This window comes from Hippopotamus amphibius, chromosome 1 (genome assembly GCF_030028045.1).
Source record: "Hippopotamus amphibius kiboko isolate mHipAmp2 chromosome 1, mHipAmp2.hap2, whole genome shotgun sequence".
In the NCBI taxonomy this organism is placed as follows: Eukaryota; Metazoa; Chordata; class Mammalia; order Artiodactyla; family Hippopotamidae; genus Hippopotamus; species Hippopotamus amphibius.
The window spans coordinates 12622945-12641777 of record NC_080186.1 but is presented as its reverse complement, the minus strand read 5'-3'; the positions used below and the strand labels follow the sequence as shown (position 1 = coordinate 12641777).

General features: G+C 44.0%; 1 protein-coding gene across 1 annotated transcript in view; it reads left to right on the top strand.

The window, feature by feature from the left end:
* The window catches only part of SDHB (succinate dehydrogenase complex iron sulfur subunit B), a 33423-nt gene extending 15163 nt beyond the window's left edge, over window positions 1-18260 (top strand). Inside the window, exons 3-8 of the mRNA XM_057697693.1 lie at window positions 7304-7389; window positions 10458-10594; window positions 11242-11358; window positions 13834-13935; window positions 15241-15363; window positions 18027-18260. Of these exons, the coding sequence (XP_057553676.1) occupies window positions 7304-7389; window positions 10458-10594; window positions 11242-11358; window positions 13834-13935; window positions 15241-15363; window positions 18027-18104 (643 nt within the window). The 3' untranslated portion in view covers window positions 18105-18260. The remainder of the gene's footprint in view (window positions 1-7303; window positions 7390-10457; window positions 10595-11241; window positions 11359-13833; window positions 13936-15240; window positions 15364-18026) is intronic.
* The last annotated feature ends 573 nt before the right edge of the window (window positions 18261-18833 follow it).

The window sequence follows — 18833 nt, the reverse complement described above, 5'->3', positions numbered from 1 at the left end:
CCACGCACCTAGAGCCCGTGTTGCACCACAAGAGAAGCCACTGCAATGAGAAACCCGTGCTCTACAACAAAGAGTAACCCCCGTTCTCCGCAACTACATAAAGCCTGCGCACAGCAACGAAGACCCAATGCAGCCAACAAAAATAAAGAAATTTTTAAAATTTTTTAAAAATAAATAAATTACCAGGAATTGTCTTTTCTTAAGACAAAAAGGAGGACTTCCCTGGTGGTCCAGCTTAAGACTCCAAATTTCCACTGCAGGGGGCATGGGTTGAGTCCCTTTCAGGGAACTAAGATCCCACATGCCGTGGCACAGTCAAAATATATATATATGATATATATTCATATGTATATGTGGAATATATATATACATATATGTGGAATCTAGAAAAATGGTATATAGATTATCTTATTTGCAAAGCAGAAATAGAGACACAGACATAGAGAACAAATGTATGGATACCAAGTGGGAAGGGGAGTGTGGGATGAATTGGGAGGTTGGGATTGACATATACAATATTGATACTATGTATAAAATAGATAACTAATGAGAACCTATTGTATAGCTCAGAGAACTCTACTTCATGTTCTGTGGTGACCTAAATGGGGAGGAAATCTAAAAAAGAGGGGATATATGTATATGTATAGCTGATTCACTTTGCTGTACAGTAGAAACTAATACACCATTGTAAAGCAACTATACTCCAATAAAAATTAATTGGGGGAAAAAAGATTTTTAAAAAAGAAAAGAAACTCGGTGATCCATGAAACAGTATCAGAAGGTTTAACACACGTGTAATTGGAGTCCCAGAAGGAGTGGAGTGGGACAATGGGCAAAAAATATGTTTTAAGAGGTAATAGCCAAAAATTTCTCAAGCTTGTGAAAAACAGTTTACTTACTCAAGAATTTTAGTGAACTCTGAGCAGGGTAAATAACACAGAAAACCATGCAAGCACATCATAGTCAAATTACTGAAGATAAAAGTAGAGAAAACCTTGAAAGCCATGAGAAAAAAACATTGCATGTGGGGATGTGCATGATTGTTTACTACTCATCAGAAATTATAGATCAAGTGGAAACTCAGCTCTTAGGAAATTAATAAAAAGCACCAGGTATGATAAATATAAAACCATTTTTTCCTCTTAACTTTATTAAAATAGATATGACTTTTAAACAAAATTACAACATTGTATTACATAAAATATAACTTGTCTAGATGTAATGCATATGGTAACTATATCATAAGAGCTGAGAGCAAGCTGACCCATAAGGCTGGAAGGTTGTTGCATGAAGTGGTACCAATGCAATATTAACTCTAGACTGAAAAGTTAAAGACATATAATTCTGGAGTAACTTTTTTTTTAATGCAGGGAGATAATAGCTAAAATGAAATTAGAATATATAAATTAAATATATATATTAAAACAGAATTCTAAAAATATTTACTTAATCTAAAATTACTACCTAAAAGAAGGCAGAAAAGAAAGAACAAGGGAAAAAATGTTGGGACAAACAGTAAGATGATAGACCCACATCCAACCATATCAATAAATACACCAAATGAAAAGGGAGTCAGCACTCCAATTAAATGACAGAGATTGTCAGAATAGATAAAGAAGCAAAGCCCAACCACACGCTGTTTACAAAAAATGCACTTTGTAATTTTTTGGCCACACCGTGCATGCAGGATCTTAGTTCCCTGACCAGAGATTGAACCCATGCCCCCTGCAGTGGAAGCTTAGAGTCTTAACCACTGAACCACCAGGGAAGTCCCCAGAAAAGCACTTTAAATGTAAAGACACAGATAGGTTGAAAGTGAAAGGAGGAAAAACAATATCCATTCAAACTGCGTTAAACAAAAAAGAGTGGCTCTGGTAATATCAGAGAAGGTAGACTACAAGGCAAAGAACACTACTGGAAATAAGAGGGAACATTTCATGATGATAAGGGGTCATTTCATCAGGAAGACATAATCATAAATGTGATTATGAAGTACACATTCTTTTTTTAAGTGCACATGCTACATTCACTGGGCCATAAAACAGATTTCAATAAATTTCAGAAAGTTGGAATCTTACAGAGTATATTCTCTGACCACAGTGGAATTAAAATTTAAAGCATTAACAGCAAGATAATTCATGCATCAAAGCAGAAACCACAAGGGAAATTAGAAAAGATACTGAACTAAATGATAATGAAAATATAGCATTTCAAGATACACAAGATGCATCTAAAGCAATGCTTGGAGGGAAATTTATAGCTTCAAATGCATACATTGAAAGAAGAAATGTTTAGCATCAGTGATCTAAGGTTCTCCCCTAAGAAGGTAGAAAAAGAAGAGCAAGGTAAACCCAGAGCAAGTAGAAAGAAGGAAATAGTGAAAATTAGAGCAAATAGGGTGGGGGCCAGGGAGAGACAACTGGTAGGAAAAAAATAAAACCAAAAATTGGGGTTTTTTTGGAAACAACAAATTTGATCATCTCTTAGCCAGACTGGACAAAAATAAGAGAGAAAACAAAATCCCAACATCAAGATAGAGATCCTATGGATATTAAAATGATACCAAGAGTATATTTATGCATAACTTTATGATAAATGCAATAATTGATGAAACAGACAAGGTTCCTAAAAAATACAACTTACCATATTGACATAAGATGAAATAGAAAATATGAATCGTTCTATGTCTGTTACAGAAATTAAATGTGTTACCAAAGTGTTTCACACAGGCGACTGACTCCAGGCCCAGGTGGCTTCACTGGTGAATCATATCATACATTTAAGAAAAATCTAGCACCAATATTCTTTCAGAAAATAAACAGGAAATAATCATTTCCTAGTTCATTTTATGAGGCCATCTAACATCTTTAAAAAATTACAAAAACAAAAATTACAAATTGGTATCATTCATGAACATGGACACAAAAATCCTCAAGAAATTTTAGCGGTTCAAATGTAGCAATCTATCAAAAAAAGGATAATCTCTCAAAAGGGATAATGCCTGAATGACCAAGTTTCGCTTTATCTCAGGAATATGAAGTTGGCTTAACATTGGAAAATTAGTCATTGTAATGCGTCATATAAAGGATAAAGAAGACAAGCTGTAAGTCTGCAAATCTGAAAAAGAAGGGAACTTCCTCAACCAGATAAAGAGTATCTGTGGAAACATCTATAGCTCCCAGCATATTTATTTGTGTAATATTGAATGCTTTATCCGTAAGACCAGGGAAAAAGCAAAGATGTCCATTCTCCGCTTCTATTCAGCATTTTACTGGACATTCTAACTAGTGCATTAAAGGCAAAGGAAAAAAATAAAAGACATGAAGATTGAAAAGGAGGGAATAGGGACTTTCCTGGTGGTCCAGTGGTTAAGAATCCGCCTTCAATGCCGGGAACACAGGTTCGATCCCTGGTCAGGGAACTAAGATCCCACGTGCTGCGGGGCAGCTAAGCCTGCGCCACAGCCAAGACCCGATGCAGCCAAGTAAATGAATACGTAAATAAAATATTAAAAAAGAGAAAAGAAATAAAATTGTCTCTACTCACGAATAATGATTGTTTACACATAAAATTCCAAGGAATCTATAAAACTACAAGAACATACTAAATAAATTTGGCAAGGTTGCAGGAAACAGGGTCAATATGCAAAAATAATTTTTTTTATACTAGCATCAGCCATTCAGAATTTTAAGGTTTTAACCAGGAAAATTAGGCAAGAAAAAGAAATAAAAGGAAATTGGAAAATAAGAAGGAAACTCTTTTCACAGATTACATGACCTTGTATATAGAAAATTGTAACAAATTCACACCAAAAAATTATTAGAGTCAATAAATTAGTTCAGCAAGGTTGTAGGATACAACCTAAGTATATAAAATCAATTGTATTTCTGTACACCAGCAATGAACAATCCTAAGATAAGAAAATGATTCCATTTACAGTAACATCAAAAAGAAGAAATACTTAGGAACAAACTTGGCAAAAGAAATGCAAGACTGAAAACTATAGAACATTGTTGAAAGAAATTAGCAGATAAATGGAAAGACATTTCATGTTTCTGGTGGCATATATTAATATTTTTAATATTTTAAGGTGGCAGTGCACCCCCAGATTGATTTACAGACTCAACGTAATCACACTCAAACCCCACCAGCCTTTGGGGCAGTTGATTAGCAATTTTTGCAATTTGGGGGAATAATTTTTAAATGTTAAGACGTGAAAGAAAATTCAAAATATTCATCAAACCTCAGGAAGGAGCGTGGTCGATAGTATCATAAGGGAAAAGGTGGTCAGTTTTTAACGATGTAAACATTTAAACTTTATATGTGCTTTAAAACTTTGATTACTGGGGCGTTCCTGGTGGTCCAGTGGTTAAGACTCTGCACTCCCAACGCAGGGGTGCAGGTTTGATCCCTGGTTGGGGAACTAGGATCCTGCATGCCGTGCAGAGTGGCCTTAAAAGAAAAAGAGAGAGAGAGAAAAGTTTGATTACGAAAACCAGAAGTCAGACAGCCATTTGCTGGTTGAGGGCGGGAGCAAGAGTAGCAACTGATGTATTAGATGTGTGATACTGTGATATATATTTGGTCTTGGGTTTCTGGTGCCTAAAACCCTTGTAATCCTAAAGAATAAGAACTATAGGGTTCATCTTTTGTTACATATTTTTTTCATTCCCCATTCCTGAAATAGCTTCAGATAAATAATAAAGGTGAAATGGCTATCTCTTGTTATTCATAACAAGCCCCTTTCAGCCACACCTGAGTTTATATTAATGCAGTGATTTCTTAAAAGCCCCTAGATAACCACTGGATGGGGGTGGTTGCTAGGGGATCCAACCCTGTGATTAGAGGGCTGGGACTTTCAGCCTCATCCCCTGACCCCTCCGGAGGGGAGGGGTGGGTAGAGGTTGAATCACTTACCAATGACCAATGATATCAATATCCCTATGTAATTAAGCCACCGTAAACATCTTTGAAGCACAGGGTTCAGAAAGCTTGAGTTGGTAAACTCCAGGAGGTGCTGGGAGAGTGACTTGCAGGAGAGGGTATGGAAGCTCTCCCCTTCCCACATACCTTGCCCTGTATGTCTCTTCCGTTTGGCTGTTGCAGGGTTGTATCCTTTTATAATAAAACAGTAATCTAGTCAGTAAACTTTTTTTTTTGATTCTGTGAGCCACTGTAGCAAACCGAGGAGGGGGTCATGAGGACCTCCAATTGACAGTGTCAGAATTGAGTTACACTGTGGGACACCACCCACTTGGTGTTGCAGAATTGCTTGGCATGGAAAAAACACCCACACATTTGGTGACCAGAAATGAAATATTGGGAGTGAGTAGTAGTAGAGAAAAACAGGAGTTTTCTTTTAGAAAATGGTAGGCCCAGATCTTCTTTTAAAAAAAAAAAAAAATCCCCAGACTTCAGTAAACAAGGAGGCAAAGAACATGGACAGACTGAGTCTGTAGAATTAGTCCACTAGAATGAACGCTCTACGTGGGCAGGACTTTGCATCTGTTTTGTCCTCTGGTGTATATCTAGCACCTAGAACAGAACCTGGTACAGAGCAGGCTTTCAGTAAATAATTAGTAAGTGAGGAAAGATCAGTGAATTTATGACAAATATTCAACCACTGTAGTATTCAGAGATCTCAAATTAAAACACTGACAGTAATAACACTTCTCCGTTCTCAGACTAGCAGAGGTTTTTAAAGGTTACAGTTCCCAGTGTTAGCGGAAGTACAGTGAAAAGGGTATGGCATATTGTTGGTAGAAATACATACAGATAATGCAGATATGTTAACCAACTTTATTATGGTAATCACTTCACTGTATATCAAATTATCATGTTATACTCCTTAAATTTACACAATATTATTTGTCAGTAATCTCAAAGCTGAGGGGGGAAAAAGAGAGACAATGTAAAAGAAATTGGGGGGGGGGCATATGTTTTTTAATCCCATGTATAGAAAAATACTGAGAGGAGTGCAGGTGAAGTGGCAACCAGGAAATAGATTTGCTAAGCACTTACCTGTGCCAGGTACTAGGAAAATTGCATGTTTTGTTTTTTTTTAATTTTATTAAAGTGTAGTTGATTTACAGTGTTGTGTTAATTTCTGCTTTACAGCAGTGACTCAGTTATACATATATATATTCTTTTTTCATATTCTTTTCCATCATGGTTTATCACAGGATATTGAATATAGTTCACTGTGCTATACAGTAGGACTTTGTTGTTGCATGTTTTTATTTAATCTTCATAATAATCCTGTTATATAAATATTAATTCCATTTTACAGATAAAGAAACTGTGTCTCAGGAACGAAACTGGGTCATTTGTAGAGACGTGGATGGACCTAGAGGCTGTCATACAGAGTGAAATAAGTCAGAAAGAGAAAAACAAATATCGTATATTAACGCATATTTGAGGAATCTAGAAAAATGGTACAGATGAACTGGTTTGCCAGGCAGAAGTAGAGACACAGATGTAGAGAACAAACGTATGGACACCAAGAGGGAAAGGGGGGCTGGGGTGAATTGGAAGATTGAGATTAATGTATATACACTAATACGTATAAAGTAGATGAACGATGAGAACCTGCTGTATAGCACAGGGAACTCCACTTCGCTGTATGGTAGAAACTAACAAAACATTGTAAAACAACTATACCCCAATAAAAATAAGAAAAAAAAACCCAAACTGAGTCTCAGAGAGAATAAGCCGTTTCCATAGAATCACAGTCTCTGCGTGGTGATAATCACAGTTAGACCGAATGTCTGTGGCAGACAGTGCTCTGCTTCATTTTCCAGTATGTTAATTCAGCTGCAGCAGTCCTGTGAGATGTGGGCGTTGCTCTCTGTGCTTTATAGATGGGAAGCTGTTAACTAACCATTTAAAGCTACTTACAGTTTTCATCCAAAAAAATGAAACTACAATTTGAAATAAATTATTTGAGAAAACTTTTCAAGGAGCTTTAGAAGAGAAAACAAAAACTGCCAGTATATGGAAGTTGTTTCCTAACCTAAATACTTCTCTACTTCTTTAGCTTTCCATTTCCTAGAAATGTATATGCAGTGTGGTCATCAAAATAGAACTCTGCAGTACTTAAAATGTGTAAGAATGTGCATGGAAAAAATTGTGAATGTGACCTGAGAAGGCCAAAATGGATAAGAAGAGCAGCTAATAGATGCAGCTGTCTCAGATCATATTATGATAAAGTATAGGGAGATTGAACTTCACATAAATAAACTGGCTCTGCTTGTTATCTTTGTGAGTTTTTTCTTTTTCTTTTTTTTCTTTTTCTTTTGGCCAGCTGTGGTCCTATGGTGTTAGATGCTTTAATAAAGATTAAGAATGAAATTGATTCTACCTTGACCTTCCGAAGATCGTGCAGAGAAGGTAAGCATCTCCTTCCCTGTTATTAGGCCCGGACACTTTTGTTCTGGTTCCCAAAAAAGGCCTGGGCTGGCCAGAACTGATACCAGGGGATACCTGGAGGATGGCTACAGTGCTCTGCCAGGTGACCTTGCCACAAGTCACACTTCCTTTCCTTGGGCGGAAGTGTGGGAAATTTGAATTGTGGTATGAGATCTGGTTTCTGAGTTTGCTTCCCTTTAGGAGCTTTCAGTTGCATGGTTACTGCATCTGGCAGTCCCTGTGAGCTGCTGCACCCTTCAAGGACCAGCTCCGATATGCTGGCTGGCCGCCGCGGAGCTCATTCATTAGGGGAGTAGTGGGGAATTTTTAGCTGGTGCTGGTACACACTTAATATTTGTCCACCGGTGGGACATGCGTCCCCTTCCAGCTCCCAGCATTACATGTGCACAGAGCAAGTGGTCACTAGGAATTTTCTGGATGGGAACAGTGATTTCCTACAGGGTGCTGCTGATTCCAGGCAGTGTGCAAACCAACATTCTTTACTTTAATAGCTATGTATTCATTTTATGTACTAGAAAAATACATAATTACTAATGACAGTGTAACAGTGATAGAAATGATTTTTAAATAGGAATTTAAGTTAAAATGAATTGATTTAAAGTAAACTCCTAAGTAATTATTCAGATGGTTCTCAGGTTTGGAAAAATCACACAGGGTGCTATGATTGTTAACTGATCCTGATGGCTGTGGAGCAGACTGTGCAGACTCCATTCTATGCACTTTACGTGAGCTACACAGGTGCTGTTAGCATTTACACTCAGTGTACACGTGAAGAAACCGAGGCCCAGGGAAGCTAAGGGACTTCCAAAAGGACACAGAGATGGTGAGTCAGGAGCCAGGATTCAGCCAGAGTGGTCACACTCCTGAATTGCACTCTCAGGTGGTACATTTGCAGGCCAACCTCAGAAAACCTGGGATAAAACCAAAACAGGGCAGCAGGGGCCAAGACCAAGGGCTGTGATTGAATTTTTTCCTTTTCGTAAAAGAAAAAGTTGTCATAGCTGTTGGCCCATCGCTCTTTATTTAAAGTCCTATTTCTAAGACATCTGGGTTTTTTAAAATATTTATTTATTTATTTATTTGGCTGCACTGGGTCTTATTTGCGGCACACCAGATCTTCGTTGCGGCATGTGGGATCTAGTTCCCTGACCAGGGTTGGAACACAGACCCTTGCGTTGGGAGCGCGGAGTCTTAACCGCTGGACTACCAGGGAAGTCCCTAAGATACCTGTTTTGATTCAAACTAATCTTACAGGATTGTGTTTTTTTGTTTTTGTTTTTGTTTTTGTTTTTTTGGCTGCATTGGGTCTTCTCTGCGCACAGGCTTACTCTAGTTGTGACGAGCAGGGGCTACTCTTTGTTGCGGTGCATGGGCTTCTCATCTGGTGGCTTCTCTTGTTGCGGAGCTCGGACTGTAGGCATGTGGGCTTCAGTAGTTGTGGCTTGCAGGCTCTAGAGCATAGGCTCAGTAGTTGTGGTACACAGGCTTAGTTGCTCTGCAGCATGTGGAATCTTCCCAGACCAGGGATCAAACCCGTGTCCCCTGCATTGGCAGGTGGATTCTTAACCACTGCGCCACCGGGGACATCCCCAGGATTGGATTTAATGTAGCAGATGCTGACGGGTGTGATAGTTTGGCTGAATCCTGCTGTTTAGGGAACATTCTGCTGTAATTAAGTATGAGCCTTCCCATGTAAGTCCTGACAGCACAGGAAATAAAGATGCTTTTCAGTAACCTTCTCCCATAAAACTTTCAGAGCGAAGAACACAAGGTGTGGCCCGTGTGGGCTTAAAAAAAAGTGAGGCGGAATATTAATTGCGGCAACTTTTATCTCCCTTGTAGTTTGTGAAGAGAATTTCCAGGGGAGCCTTTTTAAGAGAAGTTTCATTGGATTTTTTTTTTTTTTTTTTTTTTTTTTCTGGTATACCACTTCTCATAAAAGCGTACTGCTCTGTTGGATGCCAGGCACACATAAATATACTGATCATATCCAGTCTCTTGGGAACCGTAGGAGTATTTGCTTAAGATGAATCTTTGTATTCTCCTATACTCTTATTAAGATTAACAAGAGAGGGAGAGAGTGTAGCCCTATGAAAGTCATAAGCCAGTGCCAGCTTCACAGGTACCCACATTTCTCCAGCCTAACTGTCTTCAGCAAACAGCTTCAGAGAAGTGGTAGCAGGGGGTTAGATTGCATAGTCATTTGTAACTCTGAAATACCTAGGACATTCCGTACACAGGAAATGAGTCCAGGCTAAGAAAATTCTCATTTCAGTGTCCTTGGTCAGCACCTTATTTTGCTTGCTTTGGTTTGGTTTCGCATTCGTTGACTCCGGTGCTAAGGCAGCTTATGTGGGTTGCATATCCCCAGTGCGGGCACTAAACTGATTTGTGGACACAGTGGAATGAGAGCTCTCTCTAGATGATCTGTATCCAGGCCTCAGCTTTAGGATGAACAAGAAAGACAGTGTTGGTTTGTTCTGGGGTGTCATATCTGTTAAGAGTTTGAGTTCAGGGAATTCCCTGGTGGTCCAATGGTTAGGACTTGGCGCTTTCACTGCTGTGGCCCACAAGCCACACAGCACAGTGGGGTGGGGAGGAGGGGGTTAGGGAAAAAAAGAATTTGAGTTCAAATAACAGTGACTTTAAAAAAAAAAAAAGCTGTTTTTTCTCTCAAAACACATGAAGCAAGGAGCTAGGACTGGCGTGGGCCCTCCATGATGCCAGCAGCGCCCCAGGCTTCTATGCTCCAGGGCCATCCTGAACAAGTGGATTTCAACCTCCAGTTGCCTCCGGGTTGCCTCCTGCTTTCACAACACGGTTTTTGGAACTACAGCCATTAGACCTACATTCTAGGCAGGAGGAAGGAGGAGAAGGAAAAAAGGCAGCGGGCACCTCCGCACAGGCGTATTCCATGTCAGCACCACTCCTGCTGTTAGAGTGAGGACAGTGCAGAAGGGAGAATCTGCAGCTGGGCCGGCTGCGGCTGGACCAGACTGTAGGGGAGTGTGTGCTGTGCTCTCTCTCAGGCATCTGCGGCTCCTGTGCCATGAACATCAATGGAGGCAACACTCTTGCTTGTACCCGAAGGATCGACACCAACCTCAACAAAGTTTCAAAAATCTACCCTCTTCCACATATGTATGTGATAAAGGATCTCATTCCTGTGAGTTTCTGCGTCCCTGTGTGTCTCTCTCTCTTCCCTCCCCCAACCCCTCCCCTTGCCCCTTTTTTTTTTTTAGTGGGGGCGGGAGGTGTATGTGTTATGCTATAGTTCTTCAGGGCAGGCTTTTCTCCTGTCTTGAGTTTAATTAAGGAATTTGAATGGCAGAAGAAAATGGCCTAGAAGATCCTCCAGGAGCTCATTTGGTGAGGATTGTTTGGGAATAACAGGGCACAGAATTTCCGACTTGGAACAGTTTCAGAAATGAAGAGTTTGGCCATAACAACAAAGCATTCATGTGGGAAGTATCAGCTGGGAAAGCAGCTGCTGTCAGGTGTTTTAACTTCTACCTCCCTGCATTTGACCACCTTCCCTTTCCCTGCCTAGGTGTTTTCAAGGGCATGTGGGGAGAAAGGACTCTGGGATTGGAAAGTTTCCCAAGGGGTGAAGGAGAAGTTTCCTAACCATGCTTACATGTGACCGTTTCTCCTTTCATGATCTTTGCATGTGTCCATGCCAAAGGAAGAGAGTCTGACCGCTGCCTGTCATAGGGCAGAAAAGTGGGCAGTGTCCCCAAAGTGGGGTAGATCAGAAAGCTAAGGGGTAGTGGTGGAATCTGACCCATTTCTTCTTCTTCCTCTTAACCTCAGGATTTGAGCAACTTCTATGCTCAGTACAAGTCCATTGAGCCTTATTTAAAGAAGAAGGATGAATCCCAGGAAGGCAAGGAGCAGTATCTGCAGTCCATAGAAGATCGCGAGAAACTGGTCATTAGTCCCTGTTTATTGTCTTGAGGAATTTTGTTGCAAAGATGTTTGCCAGGAAGTGTGGCTTAAGGGCAGAGGGGGAGGGGGCCCAGCATGAGATGATGCAGACCATTTAGCGTCTTCTGGAAAGGAACTTCAGAACCATCTGTCCAAGGCCTGGACACCCATCCTGTCGGGGCCAGGTGGGTAGTGTGAACCTATGAAGGGCCCAGAGAGGACCAGGGCCCTGGAGTGCCCTGCCTAGAGGGGCTCATTGCTACCATGTTGCCAGATATTTGTCTTTTTCAAAAGAAACCAATGTGTAAATTGCCGGGTCTTGAAAAGCTGACAGCTAAATCAGAGTTACTCTTTAACCTTGTGGGCAAATAAAACACATGCTGGCCGTTTGCAGTCCTGCTGCCACCACCCTGTTTACAGATGGGAGTGAGAGAAGTGATAGCAAAACTGGAACTAGGACTTCGTGCTATCCTGACACTGCACATCTAGTGACACCGTGTGGGCTTGTGACAGGCCCACTCGTTCTTGGAGTTGCCACCCCTGGGTACAGGCTATGAAGTCTCTGAAAGCGAAGGGGTTATTATCAGGTTTTTAGTCTTTCTCTTCTACACTTTTCCCTCCTCTAAGATGTCTCTGGTGTGCACATTCACTCCTTGCACACTCTGTGTCCTTTGGAGAGGAAACAGTGGGAAGGGGACCAGATGGAGATAGGGGCCAACGTCGAGCCTGCATGAGGCAAGGACACGTGCTGTCCCAGGGTCACCGTTTCATTCGTTTACGTGACAACCTGTTAGCAGACTGAGCACACCTCAGGGGCAGGGGCAGGGTCTTACCCATGTCTGCACCCCAGGATCCTGGCATGTGCTGTCTTATCAACAGATATGAGTTGTGTGAGTAAATAAATGAATTCTGACTTTTAGGCCTTGGGGAACATTTAGCCCCTCTCCTCTTCCCCATAAAATGTTAAGAAAGGAAAGGTCTGGTAAGGATGCGCAGCTCTCATCATGGAGATGTTGAGGGTCAGCGTGGTGATGTTGTAAGTCAGAGCAAGCAGCCGACTTCCTTTCAAGAGTTTCTTGTTCTCAGGACATAGCTCTACCGCCAGTTTCTAACTCCAAGGAGTCTGACGTATCTCAGGGTCCAGGTTGGAACTGGCCACCCTGGCCCAGCTTGTCATCTGGCAGTCCTCAGGTTGACAAGCTTGTAACTAGTAAACATCTCCTCAGTGTGCTATTCTTAGGAACTGGCGGGTTTCCCTGAGCATATTTTCTGTGTAGTGAAAATTCACTCATTTAAATACCAAATATTTGGTTATTTAGCATTTTTCACGTCCTTAAATTAATATGCTGATCCTAACTTTTTTTCATGATTTTAAAAGCCATAATGCTCATTATAGGTAATTGGAAAAGAACTAATTTTTAAATAATCCACCACCCAAAAGTAATCTCTTATCGACAGCTACCCTTTTAGAAGTAGATTAAAGAATAGGACTATCATTAAGGCTCTTCATCCTGTGACCTTATGCTTTCTAGACAGCGGGGCCAGTTTACACTCTCACCTGCTCCCTAAACAGAACATAGGTTTTGTTGAAGACTCGTAGTTACAATCATGACCATCAACTCTGTGTCATCTGTTTTCAGCTGTCACTTCAGATGTCAGCCTGCCCTCCTGTTTTGCCACTTTTAATCAGTTTCTGTTGTTCCCCAGATCAGAAAGTCCAGTTTGTTAGAACTGGTTGGGCAGGTTGAGTCAGTGTGGCAGCGTTAGAAGAGGGATTCCAGAGTCAGGCCACCTGGGGGCCCATCCCAGCTCTGCAACCCTCGGCAAATGGCCCAACTTCTCCCAGCTTCAATTCCTTCCCTGTAAGATGGCAAATGGCCCAACTTCTCCCAGCCTCAGTTCCTTCCCTGTAAGATGGCAAATGGCCCAACTTCTCCCAGCCTCAGTTCCTTCCCTGTAAGATGGGACTCCCGTCGCACTCACCCCGGGATTATAGTGACGGTCAGGTGAGGCCGCCAGTAAGGCACGTGGTGCTCAGGGCAGGTTGGCTCTTCAGGATGATGTCGATGCTCCCGTTGGAAACTTGAGGTGTCTGCTGAGCCGGGCAGAGGCTGCTGTAGGCTCTAGATGCCTCAGCACTCGGGGCCTTTTTAATTTCTGCTAGACTGCATTTGAGGTGGTAAGTTCTTTTCATGGTTTTTTTTTTTATTTTTAAGATAAGTAAGGGGTTATTTATTAAAGGATAAGTACACTGTACTTGGACTTAAGAACGCTGGGCTCTAATCCAGCACGTCTACATTTCAGTTCCAAGATCTTTTTTATAAATCTCTGCACACCGTTCCTAGGATTTTGCCAAGAAAACTCACGTGCAAGCAGGTGCTTTGTTCGTGCACTGACCCCACGCCTCACGTTTAATCAGCTCAGGACATAACCGTCCCTTCCATGGCGGGCTCCTGATCACCCTTTCTCCCCGCACAGGACGGACTCTACGAGTGCATTCTCTGCGCCTGCTGCAGCACCAGCTGCCCGAGCTACTGGTGGAATGCAGACAAGTACTTGGGACCCGCGGTTCTTATGCAGGTAAGGTCCTCCTTCATTACTGTAAGAGATGGAAATTCAGGCATCCAGAAATCCGAAAGGACAGTGTGTTGTTGGAAACCAGATGTTCTCAGGGGCGATGCTTCCTTACTTGGCATCCATGACAGACAGGGTAATTGGTTGCATCGGCTTTACTTGGCTTTCAGTAAATCCGGGGCTGCATCTGCAGAATGCCTTCATTTAGTGTGGTGAGGGTCACGCCAAGGGGTGGTGGCTGCAGGTTGGTAAACCATGCCTTTCAGATGCATCAGGCATTTCCCTGTGCAGCTGGCTTTTCCCTGCCCACTTGCCTGGTTTCCCCAGACTGCATCTGTCAGAAGGCTCCCCATCTCCCTCTCACGAGGTTTCCAAGCAGAGGAAAGAAATCGTTGAGGGGTAATTACCCAGCTGCAAGGTCAGGAGTTGTTTCCAGGCTGGTGAAAGCCTACAGTACTGCGCTTAGGGGTTGCTTGGAAAGAAAGTAGCTTTGCTTCTCATTGTCTTTCACTATGTGTATAGTTCACTGCAGAGTCACTGTCTCTGTTCCCAGAAAGCTCGTACTTTTTGAGTTTGTGGTCAGTGCTTTTCATAGATGCTGAAGCAACTCAAAAAACAACTTCTTGTTTCTCATTTTCCCACAAAAAGAGAAGTTCTGTGGTTGTGTGACCAGTTAGCAGTACTGATTCCTGGCCAAATTAAAGATTGAATAATGAGGTGTTCTCATAGCTTGTGCTTGTACCAGTGGTGTGGGTTGTTGGGAAATGTAAAAGCGCTCTCGGTGGCACGGCTGGAGCAGGCCCGGTGATCAGGAGCTTGATCGGTTTTCAGCTGGCTGATCTCAGGCTTCTGGGAGTGATATGTGAATCAAAAGGATCAATAAGTAGAACAAATATTATCTCTGCGCAGGTCTAAGTCACCAGTTTACTCAAAGTCAGTGGGTAGGTGCTATGAAGGCAGTTAAGGAGAGTCAGCGATACCGTCCCTGCCTCCCTTCACTCACTCGTGATCTAGGGGGGACGCTCACGGGCAACACGAAACCCGTGGAAGACGACGCCTGATGGTGTGTCGTTAAGCACCAGGGACCAGGTGCATGTGGTTCAAAGGTTTGTGGGGATCATTAGTCAAGGTGATCAAAAGATGTTACGAAAGAGTTGAGAGCCTTTCCTTGAAAGATGGCCAGAAGTCAGGTGCAGGGGTGGCTTCTGAGCTGAGATTCCCCTTCCTCTGTGCCCTGGAGCTCTGAGCTGCACCCGGGGGCTGCTGCCGCCAGTCGAGGTGACAGCTCAGCTCACCAGGCCGGTTCCCTAGGCCTATCGCTGGATGATCGACTCCAGAGACGACTTCACGGAGGAGCGCCTGGCCAAGCTGCAGGACCCGTTCTCGCTGTACCGCTGCCATACCATCATGAACTGCACGCAGACCTGCCCCAAGGTACGCGGGCTGCAGCCCCCGCGCCGCCCAGCACCGACGTGTGCTCGTGAGGAGGCGGCCAGCAGGCAGCAGAGTGCACCCCAGTGTGCGCCTGGGGCTGTTGGCGCTTAGTTGCGGGGCACAGACGCGCTCAGGCCCCCTTGAGAAGGGTTTTTAAGTAGGGTTCACACAGGCCTGGCAGGAGTCGAGGAAGCCACGGGGGTCCATGAACAGGAACCTGTGTCCGCCCTGACTTTGCAGGAACCACAGGAGGAAAGCCGTCTGAGCACAGGCCGCTGTGGGGGCTGCCTTCCGTCTCCAGCCCCAGGTCTGTGTGGGCAGCATGGCTGCAGGTCTGCTCTGCTCCCTGAGCCAGCCTGTGCTTTCTCCTCTGTCTTCCCTCGGTCTCAGGGCTCTGGCTTACTTAGCTTTCACTCCCTCTTCCTGTTCAGACTTCCTGCTTCTTGGGCTCACTCTGCCTGCAGCTTCAGCATCTGCCTGTCTTCTCTCAGCATTTCTCAGCTCACATTCCTCCGGGGGAGTCTCACTGGCCCAGCTTAGCTTTCCGCGGCACAGCCCACGTCAGAGCTGGCTGGCCAGCTGCAGTCAGATGCCAGCCCTGATGTGGTCAGTGGGCAGGGAGCAGCCAGGGCTGCCCTTCGAGGAGAGACTGTGGGCAGAGCAATTTCATTTTAAAGGTGCAGTGAGTAGCAAGATGGAAAACTCTTAACACAACCAGTTAGCAGTTAAGAAAGAGAGAGAGAGAGAGAGGGAGGGAGGAAGAAAAAGAAAAGGCAGCATATCTTAACAAGTATGAAATCCAGACTGGATAATTCCGCTGTGTTTCCAGGGCCCCCCTTCCCCTGCCACAGTGCTTCTCGTGTGACATCGGCATCGGGATGCCCTGTGGGGCCTGGTGGGGTCCTGACCTGTGCGGGAGAGCGCAGGCTCCGTGTCCTGCTGCCCACATTTCTACCCGGGCTCTGCCCAGTGAGTCGTGTGGCTTCTGAGGCTAGTCATGCCACTGAAGTGCTTAGGACAGTGCCTGGCACTTAGTAAGCACTCAACAAATGGGACCTTCTGTGATTTCGAAAAACAAACAGGTTCTAGGCCTGTTGGAGCCGGTCAGTCAGAAGATAGCCTCTCCAAGCCTGGGGCCTGGCTTGTGTATTTCTTCAAAACCTCCTCAGAGGATCCTGAGGTGTGCTCCTGGGCATGAACCTTGGTGTCACAGAGGACGCAGACAGACCAGAAAACCAAGGACAGACTTCTCTGTGTCCCGCCCTCCCCTTCAGTAAAGCAGGGGTGGACGCTGGGGCTGTGAGGCTAGACATAGGCCCAGATTGTTTGAACTAGAAGGGACCTCAAAAATCATCAAGTGCAACCGCTTTTACAGATGGGGAAGCAGAGCCCATGAGCAGGAGTTGGGGGTGGGGAGCATCTTGCCAAGGTTGGGGCCAAGGCCGGGCTAGAAGCTGGCTCCCCGCCTCCCAGTGCAGTGTGCCTCCTTCCTGCACTGGGACTGGGTACAGTCCTGTTACTGACTGTACATCCCTTCTGATGAGCTGGTGCAGGGCTGCGGGTATGTCCACAGCTCAGTGTTCAAAAGGAAATACTCTGGACGGCTTTCCTCCTCCCCCAGCCCCGGCCCCCTCCCGGGACGCAGTGGTGTTATCAGCTTCCTGTGTGCCCTTCCAGGGATAGTTTGTGCTACACGCAAATGTTCCACATGTCCTTTGTCACAGGGTCTACCTTTTCTCACTTAATACATTTCAGGGATCCTTCCATATCAGTCTTTTCTTTCTCTCTGAAGATCTCTTTTTTCTTTCTCTCCACACTTTAATTTCAGAGTTAGAGTTGTCCTTCTAAAATGAGGGGACCCGGGATTTCCCTGGCAGTCCAGTGGTTAAGACTCCACCCTTCCACTGCAGGGGGCATGGGTTTGATCCCTGGTCAGGGAGCTAAGATTTCACATGCCGCCTAGCACAGAGCTACATAAAAAATAAACAAAAAATAATAATAATAAATAAACAAAATAAAATGAGGGGACCCTTCGCTAGCCTCAGATGAGTGTGTGTCTAATTTTACCGAATACTTGGTTATCTCTCTTCCTGCTTCTAGGAGGCTGGCATTCACTTGAGTTTAATTACTGTACCTGCTGCAGGACAGATGTTACAGCTCTGGGCCCAGGCTGCAGCTAATACCAGTGTTATTGGCCAGTTGACTCATAATGGTGCTTAGGAACAGTAATGTTTTTCCCATGTACCTTTGAGGGCCTGTAGATGCAGCTTTCCAGGGGTGATGGTGATTTAATAATAATGGCAGTGAGGTGAAACCTTTAGAGCTGTCCAGCTGGTTCTGACACTGTAGTCACAGAAGAGATGGCTCTTCTGGGGCTCATTGACCTGCCTCAGTGAGCCTCACCAGCAGAAATTCAGTAAGACAGGGCTTCTGCCAGAGAGAGCTGGCCATTTTCACATGTCTAAGAGGGGAAACAGAAGAGAGCTCTTAGTCCAAGCCACACACCACACACACACACACACACCCCGCCCTGGGTGTTAAAGGACTTGATTTGCAGTCACTCTGCTTTGGCCAGCTAGGGCAGGAGTTTCACCCAAGGTCATGGGGTTCTTCCATTCAGTTTCACTTACCATTTGGTATTGATTCTCTTCTCTTTTTTCAAGGGGCTGAATCCAGGGAAAGCTATTGCTGAAATCAAGAAAATGATGGCAACCTATAAGGAAAAGAAAGCTTCAGCTTAACTGTTCCCATGCTAAACAGGACTGCAACCAGCTCAGCTGAACATGATTTATGTCTGATCTGAGTTCCTGCAAAGGTCTTGATTTCCCACAAATACAGCATGTATAAGAAAAATTTTAAGAAATAAATAAATGTTATTCTACTTTACTAACAGAAAAGGAAGCCTGTTCCTTGTACTTGCTGCAGCAGGATGTGAAGGTGCCAGAAGGAGGTGCCTTTGTCCTTGAAGAGGGGGCCAAGGCTCCAGAACTCAGCCACCATGGGGGGTGGGTATGATGGGGACAAGCATTGGTGTCACGCAGGACCTGGGGCTTGTTCCCAGCTTTGCCGTTCACCAGCTGGATGACCTTGGGCAAGTCCCTTCTCTTTGGTGCTCCATTTGCCCTTCTGAAAGGTGGGGGTCCTAGCTGTGCCACCTTCAGCCACCTGGTGTGAGGATGCCTGTACTTATCCTGGGTGCTCACTAAGCAGTGGCTCGTCATTATGCAGCATCCCGGTTTCACAGCTTTCAGTATTAGAGTTACTTAAAACCAGTCAACGAGATAGTCTTTTTCTATCTCATTGAGGCAAGGCTACAGATTCCTCCAGCACAGCTATGATCTCCAGGTAGTTCCACAAACGACCCCCAGAGACCTCTCACAGGAAGCATGAATTTCCACCACGGCTGCTTTGGCTCTGATGCTTACTGTAAAAGTGGTAACACTGAAAAAATAAACAGTATGAAAGTTTGT